General features: G+C 48.8%; 2 protein-coding genes across 7 annotated transcripts in view; one reads left to right on the top strand and one right to left on the bottom strand.

Moving 5' to 3' along the window:
- LOC115551248 (carbohydrate sulfotransferase 11) overlaps positions 1–9,512 on the top strand; it is a 30,133-nt gene extending 20,621 nt beyond the window's left edge. For 2 of the 4 annotated variants that reach the window (XM_030366896.1, XM_030366888.1), the window contains 3 exons: positions 4,501–4,598; positions 6,284–6,448; positions 7,334–9,512. In XM_030366896.1, coding sequence (XP_030222756.1) covers positions 4,501–4,598; positions 6,284–6,448; positions 7,334–8,017 — 947 coding nt within the window. In that variant the 3' untranslated portion in view covers positions 8,018–9,512. The remainder of the gene's footprint in view (positions 1–4,500; positions 4,599–6,283; positions 6,449–7,333) is intronic. The other 2 variants (XR_003978014.1, XR_003978015.1) reach the window with 2 other exon arrangements.
- A 1,187-nt stretch (positions 9,513–10,699) lies between these two features.
- LOC115551121 (solute carrier family 41 member 3) overlaps positions 10,700–17,744 on the bottom strand; it is a 20,543-nt gene continuing 13,498 nt past the window's right edge. For all 3 annotated transcript variants that reach the window (XM_030366677.1, XM_030366684.1, XM_030366691.1), the window contains 3 exons: positions 16,916–17,050; positions 14,221–14,372; positions 10,700–13,107 (listed from right to left, as the gene is read on the bottom strand). In XM_030366677.1, coding sequence (XP_030222537.1) covers positions 12,934–13,107; positions 14,221–14,372; positions 16,916–17,050 — 461 coding nt within the window. In that variant the 3' untranslated portion in view covers positions 10,700–12,933. The remainder of the gene's footprint in view (positions 13,108–14,220; positions 14,373–16,915; positions 17,051–17,744) is intronic.

The raw sequence follows: 17,744 nt of genomic DNA, 5'->3' as shown, positions 1-17,744 counted from the left end.
TCTCTCTCTCTCTCTCTCTCTCTCTCTCTCTCTCTCTCTCTCTCTCTCTCTCTCTCTCTCTCTCTCTCTCTCTCTCTCTGTATCATCATTCATTCAAGGAAAGAACACAGCGTACAAAGTTCCTCATAGCGGGGAGCAGTGTTATCCTACAGTCCATTCATAATTGATGTGCATAATGGATTAACAAGGGATCGGTTACAGTTAATGGATGGATCTCCACAGCGGTTCTCCCTTTCTACCCCTCTCGCTGTTCCAGTTTTCCCACCACTATCCTGTCTTTTATCTCCCTAAGAAATGTTCAGAAGTTCTTGTAGAGAGGAGCCAATCACCATAACGTACACGTGTTCTGTCTGTGGTTTTTGAGGACGTGTGTGTGTGTGTGTGTGTGTGGTGTGTGTGTGTGTGTGTGTGTGTGTGTGTGTGTGTGTGTGTGTGTGTGTGTGTGTGTGTGTGTGTGTGTGTGTGTGTGTGTGTCTGTGTGTGTGTGTGTGTGTGTGTGTGTGTGTGAGAGTCTGTGTGTGTGTGTGTGTGTGTGTGTGTGTGTGTGTGCGTGTGTGCGTGTGCTAGGGTTCACGTCCTAACAAGCGAGGGCAGCTCGGCACTTATGTGACAAGGCCGGTCATGTGACCCTGCTCGAACCTCACACCTGTCCCCTAAGTCCTGATGGATTCTGCCCCGCTGGCGTTACCATGGCGACGCCGATGGCAGCAACCTCTATGGTGGCGCGGTGTGTTGACACATCCGCGCTCTCCGTCTCCACATAACGCAGGCTAAATATAAAACTAAATTTCGCCCCAACTCGAGTTTCGACCAACTGTTTTCACTAACTGTTTTTCAACACTGGTTGCATCAACACTGGAACACTGTTTCCCCGTTTCAGGTCCAGCCCAGACCAACCCAGACCACTGTGGCCTAGCTGCGAAGGTCTGGGCTAGGTCCGATCCGGTCCAGGTCCCGCCTCAATGAAGGGCCTCTCCATTTCATCCGTTTCCCTGACAGGGTTTTCCCAGTGAATGGAAAAGCATCTTTGGAGATCTTTTGGTGGATGAAGCATCGATGTGCGTGGCCTGAGCTGCAGAAGTCATTCAGAACCAGTCTGCCTCCTGCTGTGAAGGGTCAACCTGTCAAAGGAGGACAGTTTCTGTTGACCGGTTGTGGGTGGCTGGGGTAAGGTTTAGCTCTCCTTCCAAGCCCCGCAGCCTTCTGATGAGTCCCTTTATCATCCCACAGCAGAGGATCCAAATTGTTGTGAGTCTCTCTCTCTCTCTCTCTCTCTCTCTCTCTCTCTCTCTCTCTCTCTCTCTCTCTCTCTCTCTCTCTCTCTCTCTCTCTCTCTCTCTCTCTCTCTCTCTCTCTCTCTCTCTCTCTTGCTTCACAACTGCTATCATTAAACACGATTTCACACACTACAGTACCAGACTAGAGAATACATTAGCATACTGGAATATTATATTTTCTTTCACACACACACAAACTTCTCTCTCTCTCTCTCTCTCTCTCTCTCTCTCTCTCTCTCTCTCTCTCTCTCTCTCTCTCTCTCTCTCCCTCTCTCTCTCCCCCCTCTCGTCCAGGCTTCTCTGTGTATGTATCAGGGGACTGGGAGGCGATATTTACGTGGGTGATGGAACAGTGTTTGTAGAAAGTGTCCGTCTGTTTAATGTCCCTGATGTTTCCTGAGGTCCCAGGATGTTTAGAGGCCTCTAAGAGCTGGACCCCACAGGACCCAGGGCTGTTTAGAGACCTCTAGACCTGGACTACTCAGGACTGGGTCGTGGACTGTTTAGAGACCTCGTGGACCTGAACCCCTCAGGTCATGGACTGTTTAGAGACCTCGTGGACCTGGACCACTCAGGACCAAGTCATGGACTGTTTAGAGACCTCGTGGACCTGGACCACTCAGGACCAGGTCATGGACTGTCTAGAGACCTCGTGGACCTGGACCACTCAGGACCAGGTCATGGACTGTCTAGAGACCTCGTGGACCTGGACCACTCAGGACCAGGTCATGGACTGTCTAGAGACCTCGTGGACCTGGACCACTCAGGACCAGGTCATGGACTGTCTAGAGACCTTGTGGACCTGGACCACTCAGGACCAGGTCCTGGTCTGTTTAGAGACCTCGTGGACCTGAACCACTCAAGACCAGGTCATGGACTGTTAAGAGACCTCATGGACCTGGCCCCCTCGGGACCAGGTCCTAGGGCTGTTTCGAGACCTGGAGATGAGCTCATAACAGTTACACAACGACGGTAGTAAAAAAGTATCATAAAGTGGGTTTGGGTCGTAACCATGGAGATAACACCCGCCCCTCTTTCCTAAAACTCCAAAACACATTTTTTTAAATCACAAAATGTTCAAATTCCATCTGAGAAAGTGGTTTTACTGGCTCTTTAAATTACATAGTGTTGAACTCATCCAATTCAGCGAAGAGTTCACTGGCTCTTTAAATCTCATAGTGTTGAACTCATCCAATTCAGCGAAGAGCTCACTGGCTCTTTAAATCTCATAGCTTGAAACTGTCGTTGACTGCTGCTGCTGCTGTTCTCGTGGGGGCCTGGCAGTCGGTGTGTGTGTGTGTGTGCGTGTGTGTGCGCGTGTGTGTGTATGTGTGTGCGAGCGGGTGTGTGTTACTTCCTGGGTTACAGGGGAAGTGGTGATGACAGACGTGTGTGGACGCATTGTTGATGATGATGCAATGTCCCAATGGTCTTTACTAGGCACTAGAGCAGACTAGACCAGACAAGACACTGTGTGTTTATCTCTCTCTCCCCCTCTCTCTCTCTCTCTCTCTCTCTCTCTCTCTCTCTCTCTCTGAAGAAGTGACGTATCGATTGTCATCGCAGTTCAGTTATTCAGGTCATGGGAAGGGTGGGAGTCTGTTTCCTGGAACCGGGCCTTACTCTTTAATCATCTCCGGAGACATTATTGGGTTGGGTGAGCTCAGGAGGTAGAGCAGGTTGAATTGTATCCAGGAGGTTGCTAGTTCGATCCCCGGCTCCCCCTAGCTTGGTGTCGAGGTGTCCCTTAGAAAGACACTTAGCCCTAACTGCTCCCGACGAGCTGGCTGTCGCCTTGCACGGTTGACTCCGCCGTCGATGTGTCAATGCGTGTATTGACCGTTGTCAGTCGCTTTGCTAAAAGCGTCTGCTAAATGCAAATGACACCCCGTAGGGTAGATATGACGTACTCTCTCTTTGTCTGCTCTCTCTCTTTCTGTCTCTCATTTCATCTCCTTCTCATCGGTCTACAATTACAATCAGGGCATTTAGCAGCCGCTTTTATCCGAAGCGACTTACATCAGCTATTACACACATTGACACACCGACGGCAGAGTCAACCATGCAAGGCGACAGCCAGCTCGTTGCAGACCCCCTGGGGTCCTGGGGTCCTAGGGGGCAGCCCTGGCTCTGCCTCACCTCCGTCCCATCTTCACCACCCTGGTGGGTGGAGGTGCTGGCGGAGCTTCTGGTGGTGTTGGTGGTGGTGGTGGTGGAGAATAGTTCAGAGGAAGTCTAAATCCTCAATGATTCCTAATGGATCCAGCAGATAACACCATGAAGCAGACTGAGTCACATCTCTCGTTTCTCTGATCTTATCCTCATAAAGATCTGGTTCTCTTTATTGCCCAACAGCTGGTTGGTCCCTTCATCTGTTTCTCTGTATTTTATCATTGAGGGAGAAACTCCATGACATCTCTCTGTTATCTCACCCCACCCAAGGAGATTTGGTTTAGTCGATGCGTGAAAGACGAGGTAGCTAGCCACACAAAAGCAGTTTGTTAAGTAGACGGTTTGGATTCAGACGGGTGAATCGTCAGTCAACAACAGAAAAAGATTTCCTTGTGTTCTATCTTCTGGAATCGCAATATCACAGCAAACACCACCTCCAAGTCTGATAAACACTACCTTCCAGCCCGACCAGACTCCCGTACCTTCATCTGGAAGGGGTTTATAATGAGAGAAGGAGGTGGATGGCACCCAAACAGTTGCTGATTAAATTCCTCGGCTGCACTTTCGACTTGCCTTTGGAGCAAGAAACCTAGCACCTTGTCTCAGTAGGTCTGTCAGGACCTTTCTGACGTGTGTGTGTGTGTGTGTGTGTGTGCGTGCGTGCGTTTGTGCTTGGGTGTGTGTGTGCATGCGTGTTTAAATGCCTGAGTTACAGCCGCCTACAGGACTAAGATCTGTGTTAAGGACCTCGTCTGAGATCTGTGTCAAGGACCTGGTCTGAGATCTGTGTTAAGGACCTGGACTAAGATCTGTGTTAAGGACCTGGTCTGAGATCTGTGTGAAGGACCTGGTCTGAGATCTGTGTTAAGGACCTGGTCTGAGATCTGTGTTAAGGACCTGGTCTGAGATCTGTGTTAAGGACCTGGTCTGAGATCTGTGTTAAGGACCTGGTCTGAGATCTGTGTTAAGGACCTGGTCTGAGATCTGTGTTAAGGACCTGGTCTGAGATCTGTGTTAAGGACCTGGTCTGAGATCTGTGTTGTGTCTGCAGATGTGGAGCCCATCACCAGCACCACCTCCACCTCCAACCACCCCCCCCTCGGGAGGAGCGGGAGAAACCCCCTGCGGTCCCTCTACAACGGAGATCAGGTGGGGACACAAACACACACACACACACACACACACACACACACACACACACACACACACACACACACACACACACACACACACACACACACACACACACACACACACACACAGCTACACACACACATGCACAACAACACATATACAAACAAGCATACCAACACATACATGCAGACCAACAAATACACACAAACAACACACACACACATCCACACACGCACACACACACACACACACACACACACACACACACACACACACACACACACAGACACACAGACACACACCATGTAACGCACTACACAGAGTGAGGTGCGTTACATCACTCTGGACCACACAGCTGAACTCAAGAAAGGGACACCTTAGAAAGATTTCCCTCTCTGACAAATGAGACGTTCTTAACTGCTCAACTTGACATGAAGATGAAATATAATAATATAGCATTCAGTAATGGATTACATTTTCACATTTCCCCGTTAGTTTCTAATGCCTCCATCTGCTGCGAGACGTGAAGGTGTGTGTCCTCCTCCAGGCAGTGAGATCCCTCTGGCTAAATGGTTTCCTGTTTCAAAGCTCACAGTTCTTAATGAAAACAGGTTCCTGGCCTTCATAACATGTCCTAACACACTAGTCCTCCGGGCCAGACAGGTGGCCATTCATCTCCCAGCACCACTGGTTTCCAATCCAAACATCGGCCTGGATAAGAGTCCAGGACACAAACATCTTTCCATCCCATAATGTACATCACACCCCATTACATTACATTTGCGTTTAGCAGACGCCTCCATCCTTAAAATATGTCAAAGTGAGGTTGGGGACAATCGTAGCGTGCAATCAGAATTACAGTAAAAACACTTCGAAAAGAGGAGAACTATGTAGGGACTTAAATCGCCTTGTCTGTGGATAAACAGAACCGTTCGAATGCAAGCAGACTCCACAGAGCTTCTGACAACAAGTGGCGAGAGCAGCCCTAGATATCAGTGGGTCATTCTGAGCATGTTTGCAGGCTGGATTCCTACAAAAGGATCATATTGGGAGTGTTGTGGTGGCATGGCTGGAAACCATGACCCCCCCCCCCCCCCCTCCCAGTGCCCACCCTGGTGGTGATGAGGTCTGCTCTGTTGAAGTCATTTGAGATCAAGTGGGATTACTTCCCCAGTAATAATAGTACCACTGCTACTGGTACTGTTACTAAAACTGTAAGTAACTAGTGAACAGTTCCTGCTCATGTTCAGGCACCGTATTACCTTGTACAGGTAATTAAGTACAGGTAACTGATTAACAGGTAGCTAGTGTAAAGGTATTTCAGAACAGGTAACTGATTAACAGGTAGCTAGTGTAAAGGTATTTCAGAACAGGTAACTGATTAACAGGTAGCTAGTATAAAGGTAATTAAGTGCAGCTAATAAATGCACAGGTAACTCATGGTGAGGTACCCAATGAACAGCCAACTAATTATATGTTGTGTGTATATACCCGTCATTAATAATGATTAACGGGTGGCTAATGTGAAGGTCACTAATGTCCAGGTAACTTACATACAGGTCATTATTGTACAGGTGTGTGTGCAGGAATACGTGAATGCATGAATATCAGCATGGAGATCACCCTAGTGGTCATAGAAGTGTTGTACATGAGACCCCCACTAATCATACCCCTCTCCCCCCCCCCCCCCCCACCCCCAGGACTCTGACCAATCGTATGCCCAGTCGAGGCTACGGGGCCGCCGCGAGCTGCTGGAGGAGGCGTGTCTTAGCCAGACCAGGAAGAGGCGAGTCCTGTCCCCGGACGACCTCCGACACCTCATCGTGGACGACAAGCATGGCCTCATCTACTGCTACGTGCCCAAGGTAACCACACAGATATCATATAGAGACACATCTAGATACAGCTCTACGCCTGACTAGACATATACACTGCATTGTGCAATCATTATCTAGATATAGCTCTAGGTCTGACTAGAGGTACTGCTATCATTATCTAGATATAGCTCTAGGCCTGACTGAACATATACACTGCTCTCATTATCTATATATAGCTCTAGGTCTGACTAGACATATACACTGCTATCATTATCTAGATATAGCTCTAGGCCTGACTAGACATATACACTGCTATCATTATCTAGATATAGCTCTAGGCCTGACTAGACATATACACTGCTATCATTATCTAGATATAGCTCTAGGCCTGACTAGACATATACACTGCTATCATTATCTAGATATAGCTCTACGCCTGACTAGACATATACACTGCTATCATTATCTAGATATAGCTCTAGGTCTGACCAGAGGTACTGCTAACACTATCTAGATATAGCTCTACCTCTGACTAGATGTTTACACATCTATCACTATCAAGGTTCAGCTCTAGGTCTGACTAGAGGTACTGCTAACAATATCTAGATATAGCTCTACGTCTGACTAGACATATACACTGCTATCATTATCTAGATATAGCTCTAGGTCTGACTAGAGGTACTGCTAACACTATCTAGATATAGCTCTACGTCTGACTAGATTGTTTACACATCTATCACTATCTAGGTTCAGCTCTAGGTCTGACTAGAGGTACTGCTAACAATATCTAGATATAGCTCTACGTCTGACTAGAGGTACTGCTAACACTATCTAGGTTCAGCTCTAGGTCCGTCCGTCTTTCCCTCTGTACTCCGTCTGTCTCCGGCCTGAGGCGTGCAGTGCGGCGGTAGTGATTCCCCTCCCGTCCAACAGGTGGCGTGCACCAACTGGAAGCGTGTGCTGATGGTGCTGACGGGCGACGGCCGCTACTCGGACCCGCTGGCCATCCCGGCCCACGAGGCCCACGTGGCGGGCAACCTGCGCACGCTGTCCGAGTTCCCGGCCGCCGAGATCAACCGCCGGCTGCGCTCCTACCTCAAGTTCGTGTTCGTGCGGGAGCCCTTCGAGCGGCTGGTGTCGGCCTACCGCAACAAGTTCACGCGCAGCTACAACGAGGCCTTCCACAAGCGCTACGGCACCAAGATCATCCGCCGGCACCGGCCCGGCGCGCGGCCCGGCGCGGTGGAGGCCGGCGCCGACGTCTCCTTCCGGGAGTTCATCCAGTACCTGGTGGACCCCCGCACGCAGCGCGAGGAGCCCCTGAACGAGCACTGGGAGCGGGTGCACTCGCTGTGCCACCCCTGCCTCATCCACTACGACGTGGTGGGCAAGTACGAGACGCTGGAGCCCGACTCCCAGGCCGTCCTGGGGCTGGCGGGCGTCCAGGGCAGCGTGCGGTTCCCCTCCTCGGGGAAGAGCGCCCGCACCGACCGGGACATGGCGGCCCGCTTCTTCCAGGACGTCAGCCCCTTCCTGCAGAAGAAGCTGGTCAACATGTACCGCATGGACTTCCTGCTGTTCAACTACTCCATGCCGCGGTACCTCCGCACGCCCTGAGGAACACCGGGGAGGATCAGGGGAACCCGGCACTTTGTTCACGTCTCTCGGGCGTTCCTCCCGCCCGTACTCGCTGTAAAGGAGGTTAAAGACTGAGGCCCTCTGGTTGGGTTCCTTGGCGAGGGGAATCCATTTTGTGCCGACTTGACGGACTGACGGACAGAGGAAGGGACAGGCTTTGGTTCTGTTGCTTCGCCCGCTCGAAAAAGAAATGGAAGAAGCGCTTTTTGAATCCAGGCTCGCCAGTCTCCCGAAACAGGAAGGGAAGTGAAATGAGGAGCGAGTCGGAACACAGAAGGGCCTCTATCCGGGCCCCCGGGGGACGACAAGGAAATAGTTCACTGTGTTTGCAGCTCAGCTCAAAACGCCAATGGGTGGAATTGCTGCGTTGGAATAGATTCAAATGCCCTTTCTAGGACTGCCTGGGACAGTTCAGGTGTCTGAGTTTTTGAAGGTGGTATTGTTTTAGTTTGAGGATTTTAAGGTGGCATTTTATAGATGGAGGCTGTTAAGGTGGTATTGTTTTAGTTTGAGTCTGTTAAGATGGCATTTTATAGATGGAGACTGTTAAGGTGGTATTGTTTTAGTTTGAGGCTTTTAAGGTGGTATTGTTTAGGTTGAGGCTGTTACGGTGGTATTGTTTTAGTTTGAGGCTGTTAAGGTGGTCTTTTTAGTTGAGGCTGTTATGTATTCTTAAGTTTGAGGCACTAAAGGTGGTATTGTTTTAGTTTGAGGCTGTTAAGGTGGTATTTTTATAGTTTAAGGCTGTTAGGTGGTATTGTTATGTTTGAGGATGTTAAGGTGGTATTGTTTAGCTTGAGGCTGTAAAGGTGGTATTGTTTAGTTTGAGGCTGTTCATGTGGTATTGTTTAATTGAGGCTGTTAAGGGGGTATTGCTTAGTTTTGGGCTGTAAAGGGGGTATTGTTTAGTTTCGGGCTGTAAAGGTGGTATTGTTTGGTTTGGGGCTGTTAAGGTGGTATTGTTTGGTTTGGGGCTGTTAAGGTGGTATTGTTTAGTTTGGGGCTGTTAAGGTGGTATGGTTTGGTTTGGGGCTGTTAAGGTGGTATTGTTAATGTGGTATTGTTTTTTTGGAGACTGTTAAGGTGGTATTGTTTAGTTGAGGCTGTTAAGGTGGTCTCAATCTTCTTCAAACTTTGTCCAAGACGTTCAAGAAGCAGGATCTTCTCGCGTCAACGTTCACGAGCGAACACACCGACTGTGAAACAGAAGACACCTTTGGAGTCCCTGAAACGTTATTTATGAAACAAGCACAAGAGTATTTATGATGAGGAGGAAACGGACTCTCTGTGATGGTGTGCTGAACATGTTTTGTATCTATTTCCTCTGAAACAGTTGTTGAAACTGAGGGCTGGAACTCATCTGTCGCTTTTTAGCTGTTCTGCACAACCAGCTGTCGCCAGGTAGAATTAGTCTTCTCGAAGATTGAGAAACTTGAAGTGAAGAATAAAATGTTTAAATATGCAGCAACACAAACTAAGGGACTGATGTTGTTACTTTAATGCCACTCCCATATAGACACAGGACAGTGTGTGTGTGTTTTGGAGCCATATCATCATTCCAGTAGGTGCATTTCTCTGACTGAGAGTGTGTGTGGATTATGTGTGTGTGTGTGTGTGTGTGTGTGTGTGTGTGTGTGTGTGTGTAGCTCTGTGCAGGTTGAGCAAACAAGCAGATGACTGTGGTTCAGCTCCAGAGCTCTGGTCAGTGGTGCTCTTGTTCAGAATGAACGCACACACACACACACTCACACCCTTACACACACCTACTGACTTCATGTCAGCCTGCTGTAAACCTGGGGATGGATGCAGTCTCCGGATCACCTTCTGTTCACTCTGAGTTCGGCGAGTTCTGGCCTTATACTCGTGGTTAGCGTCCGTGGACGAGTCATCTCTCACCCGCTCTCCTTAAGGTTCAGATATTTTGAGCCCTGTGTTCATGAAGCTGTGTTATTGTGTGTCTAGACTCAACCCGTCCCTATCACTCTGTAATGACAGCAGAGTCCTCTTGTAGTTTGGAAACATGTGCTACAGTCCAGGAAAAACTTCCCACTGCTTGCTGTAGGCCGTGACGGACAGACAGACAGCAGGCCTTGTCCTAACCTCACTCTCTCTCCCCCCCTCTCTCTCTCTCTCTCCTGGTGCTAACCTCTCTCTCTCTCTCTCTCTTTCCCCCTCCCTCTCTCTCCCTCGCTCAGAGGAGCTCCATGAGGACTCAGGGAGGGTGAGGGAACGTCGGCCCCACTGCGGCTGAGGTGTAAACCCTGAGGATTCTTCCTCAGCGCTCTCCAGGTGGAATAAGAAGATGATTCGGCCCCTTTTTGGCAACGTGTTTAAATCGTCCATCTCGCTAGATATTGACTAGTTTTAAAATGTCTGCTATAGAAACACAGTTACCTCTGTGACAACGTCTGAAGTCACTTGATCTGGGCCACATGCCCGCATGTTTAGTAACCCTGAGGTGTTTAAAGAAGCAGGTTCAAGTTTTCTCACGTTGCTGAGAATACCGTCAACCTGATGAAACGTTGTTCTCTTACAGCTGCATTGCGCCAAAGCTTAAGAATTTAGTATTTTATTGGTTGGAACAGTTAAACGGTAACCAGGGGAAATGTTGACCGATCCGAATACAACCGAACAATAGCATATCTATAAAAGAAAACGAGAAGAAGTAATTATATTTTATTGTTCTTTTAGGTCATATGAAAATAGAACCGTCCACAGACACACAACACAACAACACAATCACACATTTTTACCATCGCCACAACTTGTGTGCACACAAACAAACAAAGACACACGGACTCGGAAGCTCAGACAACTATGCTGTTTTGAAGAAAAGGCATTTCATCGCTGCACGTTCAACCAACGTGCACGTCTGTCACTAAAGTGCATGTGTAACCAACGTGCATGTCCGTCACTAAAGTGCACATGTAACCAACACGCACGTCTATCACTAAAGTGCACCAGTCATAACGTGCACGTCTGTCACTAAAGTGCACGGGTAACCAACGTGCACGGGTAACCAACGTGCACGGGTAACCAACGTGCACATCCTTTTCTAAAGTGCACGTAGGACCGAGTGGCAGTGAGTGTGTAGGGGGTTTCCCACCCAGCGTGCGTGAAGACACCGTTTTGAACAAAGCTTCTAAGGTTCTGCACACAGACACAAAGTGCTGCTGTTTCTTTAAGTTAAGATCAGGAGGTCAGCCATCTCTAGAGGTATTTCCCACGACCTTCAGATGAGTAACATTACGTGTACGTTCGTGCAACTCCACATTGGTACGGTGATTTCACACGCTAGTTTCTACTGTCCAGGACACTCATGTTCCCATGGTGGGACATGTGTAGCTGCAGAAGGCCCTGGGACTGCTGTGGGCCTGTGAGAGGCGTCTTAACGTCCAGACGAAGCACATCACGACAGAATACATCACGGCGACGACTACCTTTAACTTTGGCATGTTTGTTTTGATGGATGATTTGCTGCAATCAGAGAGGACGGGGTTCAACTTAAGACAGCTTTTTACTGTGCTACTTTGAGGTACTGCTGATGCTTTTGATACTGCAGTACTAGTTCGACGAAAAAGACAGAGCTGGCAATATGACGGTACACTTGATGGACGAATATTGTTACGCATATATAAGGCTAATATTTTTTAAATGTTGTGCATAGAGATGAGCTGAGGAGACGTTGCAAACTGCAAGACAACATGATGAGGTAAGACATGTCACTGAGTGACTCAGTTATGATGACAATCAACAACGCGTTCTGCTTCCGCAACAGAAAACAACAGGGCTGTGAGAGTCTCTAGGGTTTAACACATTTGGAAGAAAGTACTTCCTCAATTCTAAACAACCCGGTATTGACGTACTATATCAGACGGTATTGTAGAGATGAGACGGAAATTTTAGATAGTTAAGATATTAGGTTATAAAATAGGGACTCTGTTGTCATCAGAGACGGATCTTTAGGTCTTTGGCTCTGCACAACTTTGCATAGCTTGCTTAATGACTTGTCCCCATGGGCGTGTGTGGGGCAACATTCGGGGAAACACATTCCTCTGACTACATGATCGGGAGGAACTTCAACCTTAAAACACAAAACTGGGTCATTTTTCTAATCTAATGTCAAATGAAAATTTCAATCAATTGTTTCTTATCCCGGCTACGAAGGCGTCCACGTTCATGGCAATGGATATTACTCTGAATATGTACAGAGAACAAGAAAGTGGGCCAAATCATGAATTCCAGTAGGTATTTTAATTTTTTTCATTTCCCCACACGACCTCTCTCTGAGATATGAAGTCGTGTTCCTGCTCAAGTGATTCACAGTGTGGCCCAAGAGCTGCTGCCACGCATTACTACTCTCGTTATTACCAGGCTAGCTGCTACCGCGCTAGCGTAGCATGCTAACCTAGCATGCTGACCTAGCATTCTAGCGTAGCACGCTATGACCCCCAGGAAATCCAGATGATTGCGTGTGTGTATGTGTGTGTGTGCGTGTGTGTTTGTGTGTGTGTCTGTGTGTGTGTGAGTGTGTGTCTGTGTGTGTGTGTGAGAGAGACTAAATCCTATATTTGAATCCCTTCATACTGAAAGAGGAAGTATTTAACGACTTGCCGTTACTAACCATGGCAACTGCCATCGTCACCTGGTTGCTATCCGAGCCAATCAGAAACACAGACAGGTTTGACCGTACTGTCTGGCTACTACTGTAAATGTTTGGATTGGTTAACCAGGGCATGAGTCAGCGTTTTGTCACAGAGTCTGCTTGGCAACAAGGTGGAGTCTATTTATGTCCAATCACGGGATTAGTCTTCTAATATCAGACCAATCACGGGGCTTCTCCCTCCTCTGAGTGTGGTGGAAGGCCGTAGAAGGAGAGGGGGCAGGTCTTGTGCTCACTGGCCCACGCCGTGGACCAATGAGGTGCAGCGGAAGCAGAGGGCCAGGAAGCCGGTGCCCAGCAGGTCCCCCAGGGCCGTCAGGTAGGGGATGGAGAAGTTGTCCGGGTCCAAGCTCCGCCTCCACATCACACGCACGATCAGGTCGGCCACGTACAGCAAGATGGTCACCTAGAGAGAGGGAGAGAGAGAGAGAGAGAGGGGGGGGTGGGAGAGAGAGGCAGAGAGAGAGAGAGGGAGAGAGGGGGGGGGGGGAGAGAGAGAGAGAGAGAGAGGGAGAGAGAGAGCGTTTAGGACAAGGTGAGAGAGAGAGAGAGAGAGAGAGAGAGACGTTAGGACCAGGTGAGAAAGTGAGGGAGAGAGAGGTTAGGACCGACAGAGATGCTGGTCAACAAAACATAGCAAATAAGAAACTCCCGGTTCTTATTAGTGCGTCTGTGTGAGTGTGTATGTGTGCGTGTCGCGTGTGAGAATGTAAACGTGTGTGTGTATGTGAGTGTGTGCGTGTGTGAGTGTGTATGTGAATGTACGCGTGTCTGAGTGTGTATGTGAATGCGTGCGTGTTTGAATGTGTGTTTATCCGTGTGCGTGAATGTGTGTGCATCTGTGAGTGTCTACATGCATGCATTCGAGGGCCTGACTTGTTCAACTCATTGTTTGCTTTAATAAAGGATCGCCTCTACACTTCCAGTAACTTTGTTTACAAGCTGCTCGATGAGAAACTCCCCCATAATGAGAACCCCCCCCCCCCGTTCCGAGGGCTGATTCCCTGTCGGCTCTCATTAGCTTTAGGAACACAACTTGGCCCGAGTGCCTGCTACTTTCTGCTCTGTCCTGTTCTTGTCCTGTTCTTGTTCTGCTCTCTGGACCTCGGCACTGACAGCCTGACAGCCAGGACCGCTCCCAGTGTTCCCAGTGTTCCCAGTCCGAGCTACGGGAGGGGCAGCAACAGGGTTTAGTGTCCTGGCATCCCCGGGATGGAGAGAGGTGTTTGTGTGTGTATGTGTGTGTGTGTGAGTCCATGCGTGTGTGTGTGTGTCTGTGTGTCCATGTGTGTGTGTGTGTCTGTGCCAGTATGTCCATTTGTGTGTGTGTGTGTGTGTGTGTGTGTGTGTGTGTGAGTGCGCTTCCATGTGTGGGTATGTCAATGCGTGTCTGTGTTTGGTGTATGCGAGTGTGTGTCCATATGTTTGTCCATGTGTGTGTGTGTGTGTGCGAGTGTGTTTCCCTGTGTTGGTATGTCCATGCGTGTGTGTGTGTGTGCGTGCGCGTCCCGGCCCAGACCTGCAGCAGTGCGGCCGCCAGGTAGCAGAGGGTGAAGGTGACCCCGATGGGCGGGGCGTCGGCCCCCTGGAGCAGAGAGATGGAGTACAGGAAGACCATGTGACCCGGGACCACCAGCATCAACAGCACCCGCGCCGACCGCGAGTTGACCCCTGGGGGAGGAGTCAGACAGCACGTCACATGACCGTCACCCCTGGGGGAGGAGTCAGACAGCACGTCACATGACCGTCACCCCTGGGGGAGGAGCCAGATAGCACGTCACATGACCGTCACCCCTGGGGGAGGAGCCAGACAGCACGTCCCCCCTGGGGGAGGAGTCAGACAGGACATCAGATGACCGTCACCCCTGTGGGAGGAGCCAGACATGACCATCACATGACCATCACCGCTTGGGGAGGAGTCAGACGGGACGTCACATGACCATCACATGACCATCACCGCTGGGGGAGGAGTCAGACATGACCATCAACCCTGGGGGAGGAGTCAGACAGGACGTCACATGACCTCCCGGCCAGGTACCTCACTCACTGACCCGTTCCCCGTCGGGCCCAGATCACACTGCGGTGTAGGGACAGGAAGTAACCAGAGTTGTTCCGATATTATTGTTTTCCTTCCCGATACCGATTCCTGAACTTGAGCATTGGCCGATTTGGCGTCTAGCATTGTAACTACTGATAGCGCTTTTTCTTATTGAAGGGTTCTCGTACGATGACAGCATGGTAAGGTCGGTTCATTTACTGTCGATCAAATCTTTTTTTTCCAGAACTAGATCATTTACATTTATGAACCTATTATAATACATTTGTATTCTTATAGTTAAGCGTCCATGCATCTATGTTTTTCCGACTTGGTAGCTCGAAGCACGTAGGTCGGAGATGATGAACGAGCTAGTCATGATGGTATCGGATCGGCTCATAGACTTAGACAGTACCGATCCCCGATACTGCACTTTAGGCAGATTCCTAAAAGGAATTTCCGATACCAGTATCAGAAATTTCTCAGATACTGCCGGTTTCGGAACTCTAGAAGTCACGGTGATTAATCTCCATGCCCAAAATAAAGCCTTTCCAAACGTAAACGTACATGCTGGTTCTACACCGTTAAACAATACGATTTTCTTTGGGCTTCTCGTGCACCTAAACACTTCTACACTCGCGTTATCTGTTATTGTTGGATCTAGATTCACTTTGTTCAAATCTAACCTCTCTGGTGCAGCTGTGATGCATGTATCGATTTCTAGTTGGAATATATTTGGATATTCCAATAAATGATTGCCTTAATTGTGTTTGTACGGCTCGTATAAAACCCAGATGGAGATCATGAGACAAGGCGATGTTGATCGTACTGTTGGCAGTCTCACTCGTCAGTCCGTTAATAAACCCGTTACATAAATGTACTATCTCTGTTTAGGATTACACCACCCTGTGTTGAAATGTGGCACCTCTGATGTAACTGTTAACACCGCTAACTTAAAACATGTGTATTCTACCACCATTGTGCTTGGTTAAACTATGTTATGCACAACATTTCTGCAAGTATTTTATGGGCGACTACTTTTCATTGTATGCTTTGGCTACAGCTTATGTATGTTGTACGTCCTGGCACTTATTGTAAGCACTTATGGTCTGTTGTACGTACTGGCACTTATTGTAAGCACTTATTGTATGTTGTACGTCATGGCACTTAATGTATGCACTTATTGTACGTTGTACGTCGTTGCACTTAAAAATAGTACTTAGCATTGTGTAGCGTCTTTTCCTAGCTATCTTTGTTGGATACGGGGAATGGGTTAACCTAGCGATTGTTAGTGCTTGGCACTTGGTTCTATGAACATCCTAACTGTACCAACAGCGATATATTGTTGTTTCTCCTTCTTCTTACAAATGTACTTAAGGTAAGTCGCTTTAGAGAAAAGCGTCCGCTAAATACCCTAAATGTAAATGTACACTAGGCGGACATGTTCAGAACCATCTGCTGAATTTCGAGGACATAAGTCGTGCTGTCTGAGAGGTTTTTCAACCTGCAGGTGTTAAGCCTCGACAAGAACGGCTTACAGAAGACCTGCTTGTCCACTGTGTGGATGGGCTTCGTGTTTAGGGGCGTGAGACAGCAGCTGTAAAGCCTTAACAACATAATACAATAGTGCATTATTGGCTTTTGAGGGGAAATAAAACTCTCAAAGTCATCTGCAGCCAATTCAAACTGGCCGGGAGCGAAACGCTACAGAGCAGACAATAACGGCAGTTTCCTCTCATATCCGCTGAACATCTCTGACATGGAGTGTCTGGGGGAACGGGAACAAGAGGCCGCTTGCACCCCTTAGACTCTGAACATGTATAAGGCAGGGGTTAGATAATACAGAGAAAGGTTATTAAGGAGCAGGTAGGGGCTAGACAGTACAGAGACAGGTCATTAAGGAGCAGGTAGGGGTTAGACAGTACAGAGACAGGTCGTTAAGGAGCAGGTAGGGGTTAGACAGTACAGAGACAGGTCGTTAAGGAGCAGGTAGGGGTTAGACAGTACAGAGACAGGTCATTAAGGAGCAGGTAGGGGTTAGACAGTACAAAGACGGGTCATTAAGGAGCAGGTAGGGGTTAGACAGTACAGAGACAGGTCATTAAGGAGCAGGTAGGGTTAGACAGTACAGAGACAGGTCATCAAGGAGCAGGTAGGGTTAGACAGTGTGAGCGCTGACCTGAGGAGAAGAAGGAGATGCAGGGGTTGGGCCAGTGCTGCCTCATCTTGTAGGGCAAGACCCCCGGGATGCTCCAGAAGTGAAGGTAGGTGGAGATCCGGCTGGCCTGGATGGCCACCAGGTTGCCCCCCACACCTGCGGGGACAGAGGGGGTCATCATGAGGGGTCACGGGGGGGTGATGAGGGGCTCATGCTCCGGGTGAACTCGTCTCAGATCCATTTTCACAGAGGGGTTTCTTCCGCTCAGAACCAAGATGGCTGCCGGGTGAAGGAGGGCTATCGACGCTCTTAACGACGTCCTAGAACTTAAGTTGTGTTCAAGCGTGTCGTAGTTCACGTTGTGGCGCACCGTGAGCAGCAATGCATGCTGGGATAGGGTGCCGGATGACCAAGCGGTTCTCCAGAGTCTGCTGATTCATTCCACACACTCCTGCTTCTGTTCATTAGTATTCTGCAAGCTGCTTTTCGACAAGATAATGGAAGATGCAATTTTAGATTTATCCAATTTTGTGAAGCGTTGAAGATAAGATTAGCTACACTCGCCGGGATTGCGAGACACTTCTCCAACTAAGATCGATTAATATCAATTAATCAATACACCGTTATGTTAAGTGAGGCGGTCGTGTCTGCGTCTGTGTGCATCTGTGTGTGTGTGTACGTGCCTGCGTGCGTGCGCATGTGTGTGTGTGTGTGTGTGTGTGTGTTTTTGTGTGTGTGTGTGTGTGTGTGTGTGTGTGTGTGTGTGTGTGTGTGTGTGTGTGTGTGTGTGTGTGTGTGTGTGTGCGCGTGCGTGTGTGTTTCTGCAGGCGTGCGTACGTGCTTGTGGGTT

The sequence above is a fragment of the Gadus morhua genome, chromosome 1 (genome assembly GCF_902167405.1).
Source record: "Gadus morhua chromosome 1, gadMor3.0, whole genome shotgun sequence".
Taxonomy (NCBI): domain Eukaryota; kingdom Metazoa; phylum Chordata; class Actinopteri; order Gadiformes; family Gadidae; genus Gadus; species Gadus morhua.
The sequence above is the reverse complement of the archived record's forward strand: the minus strand, read 5'-3'. Positions and strand labels throughout refer to the sequence as shown.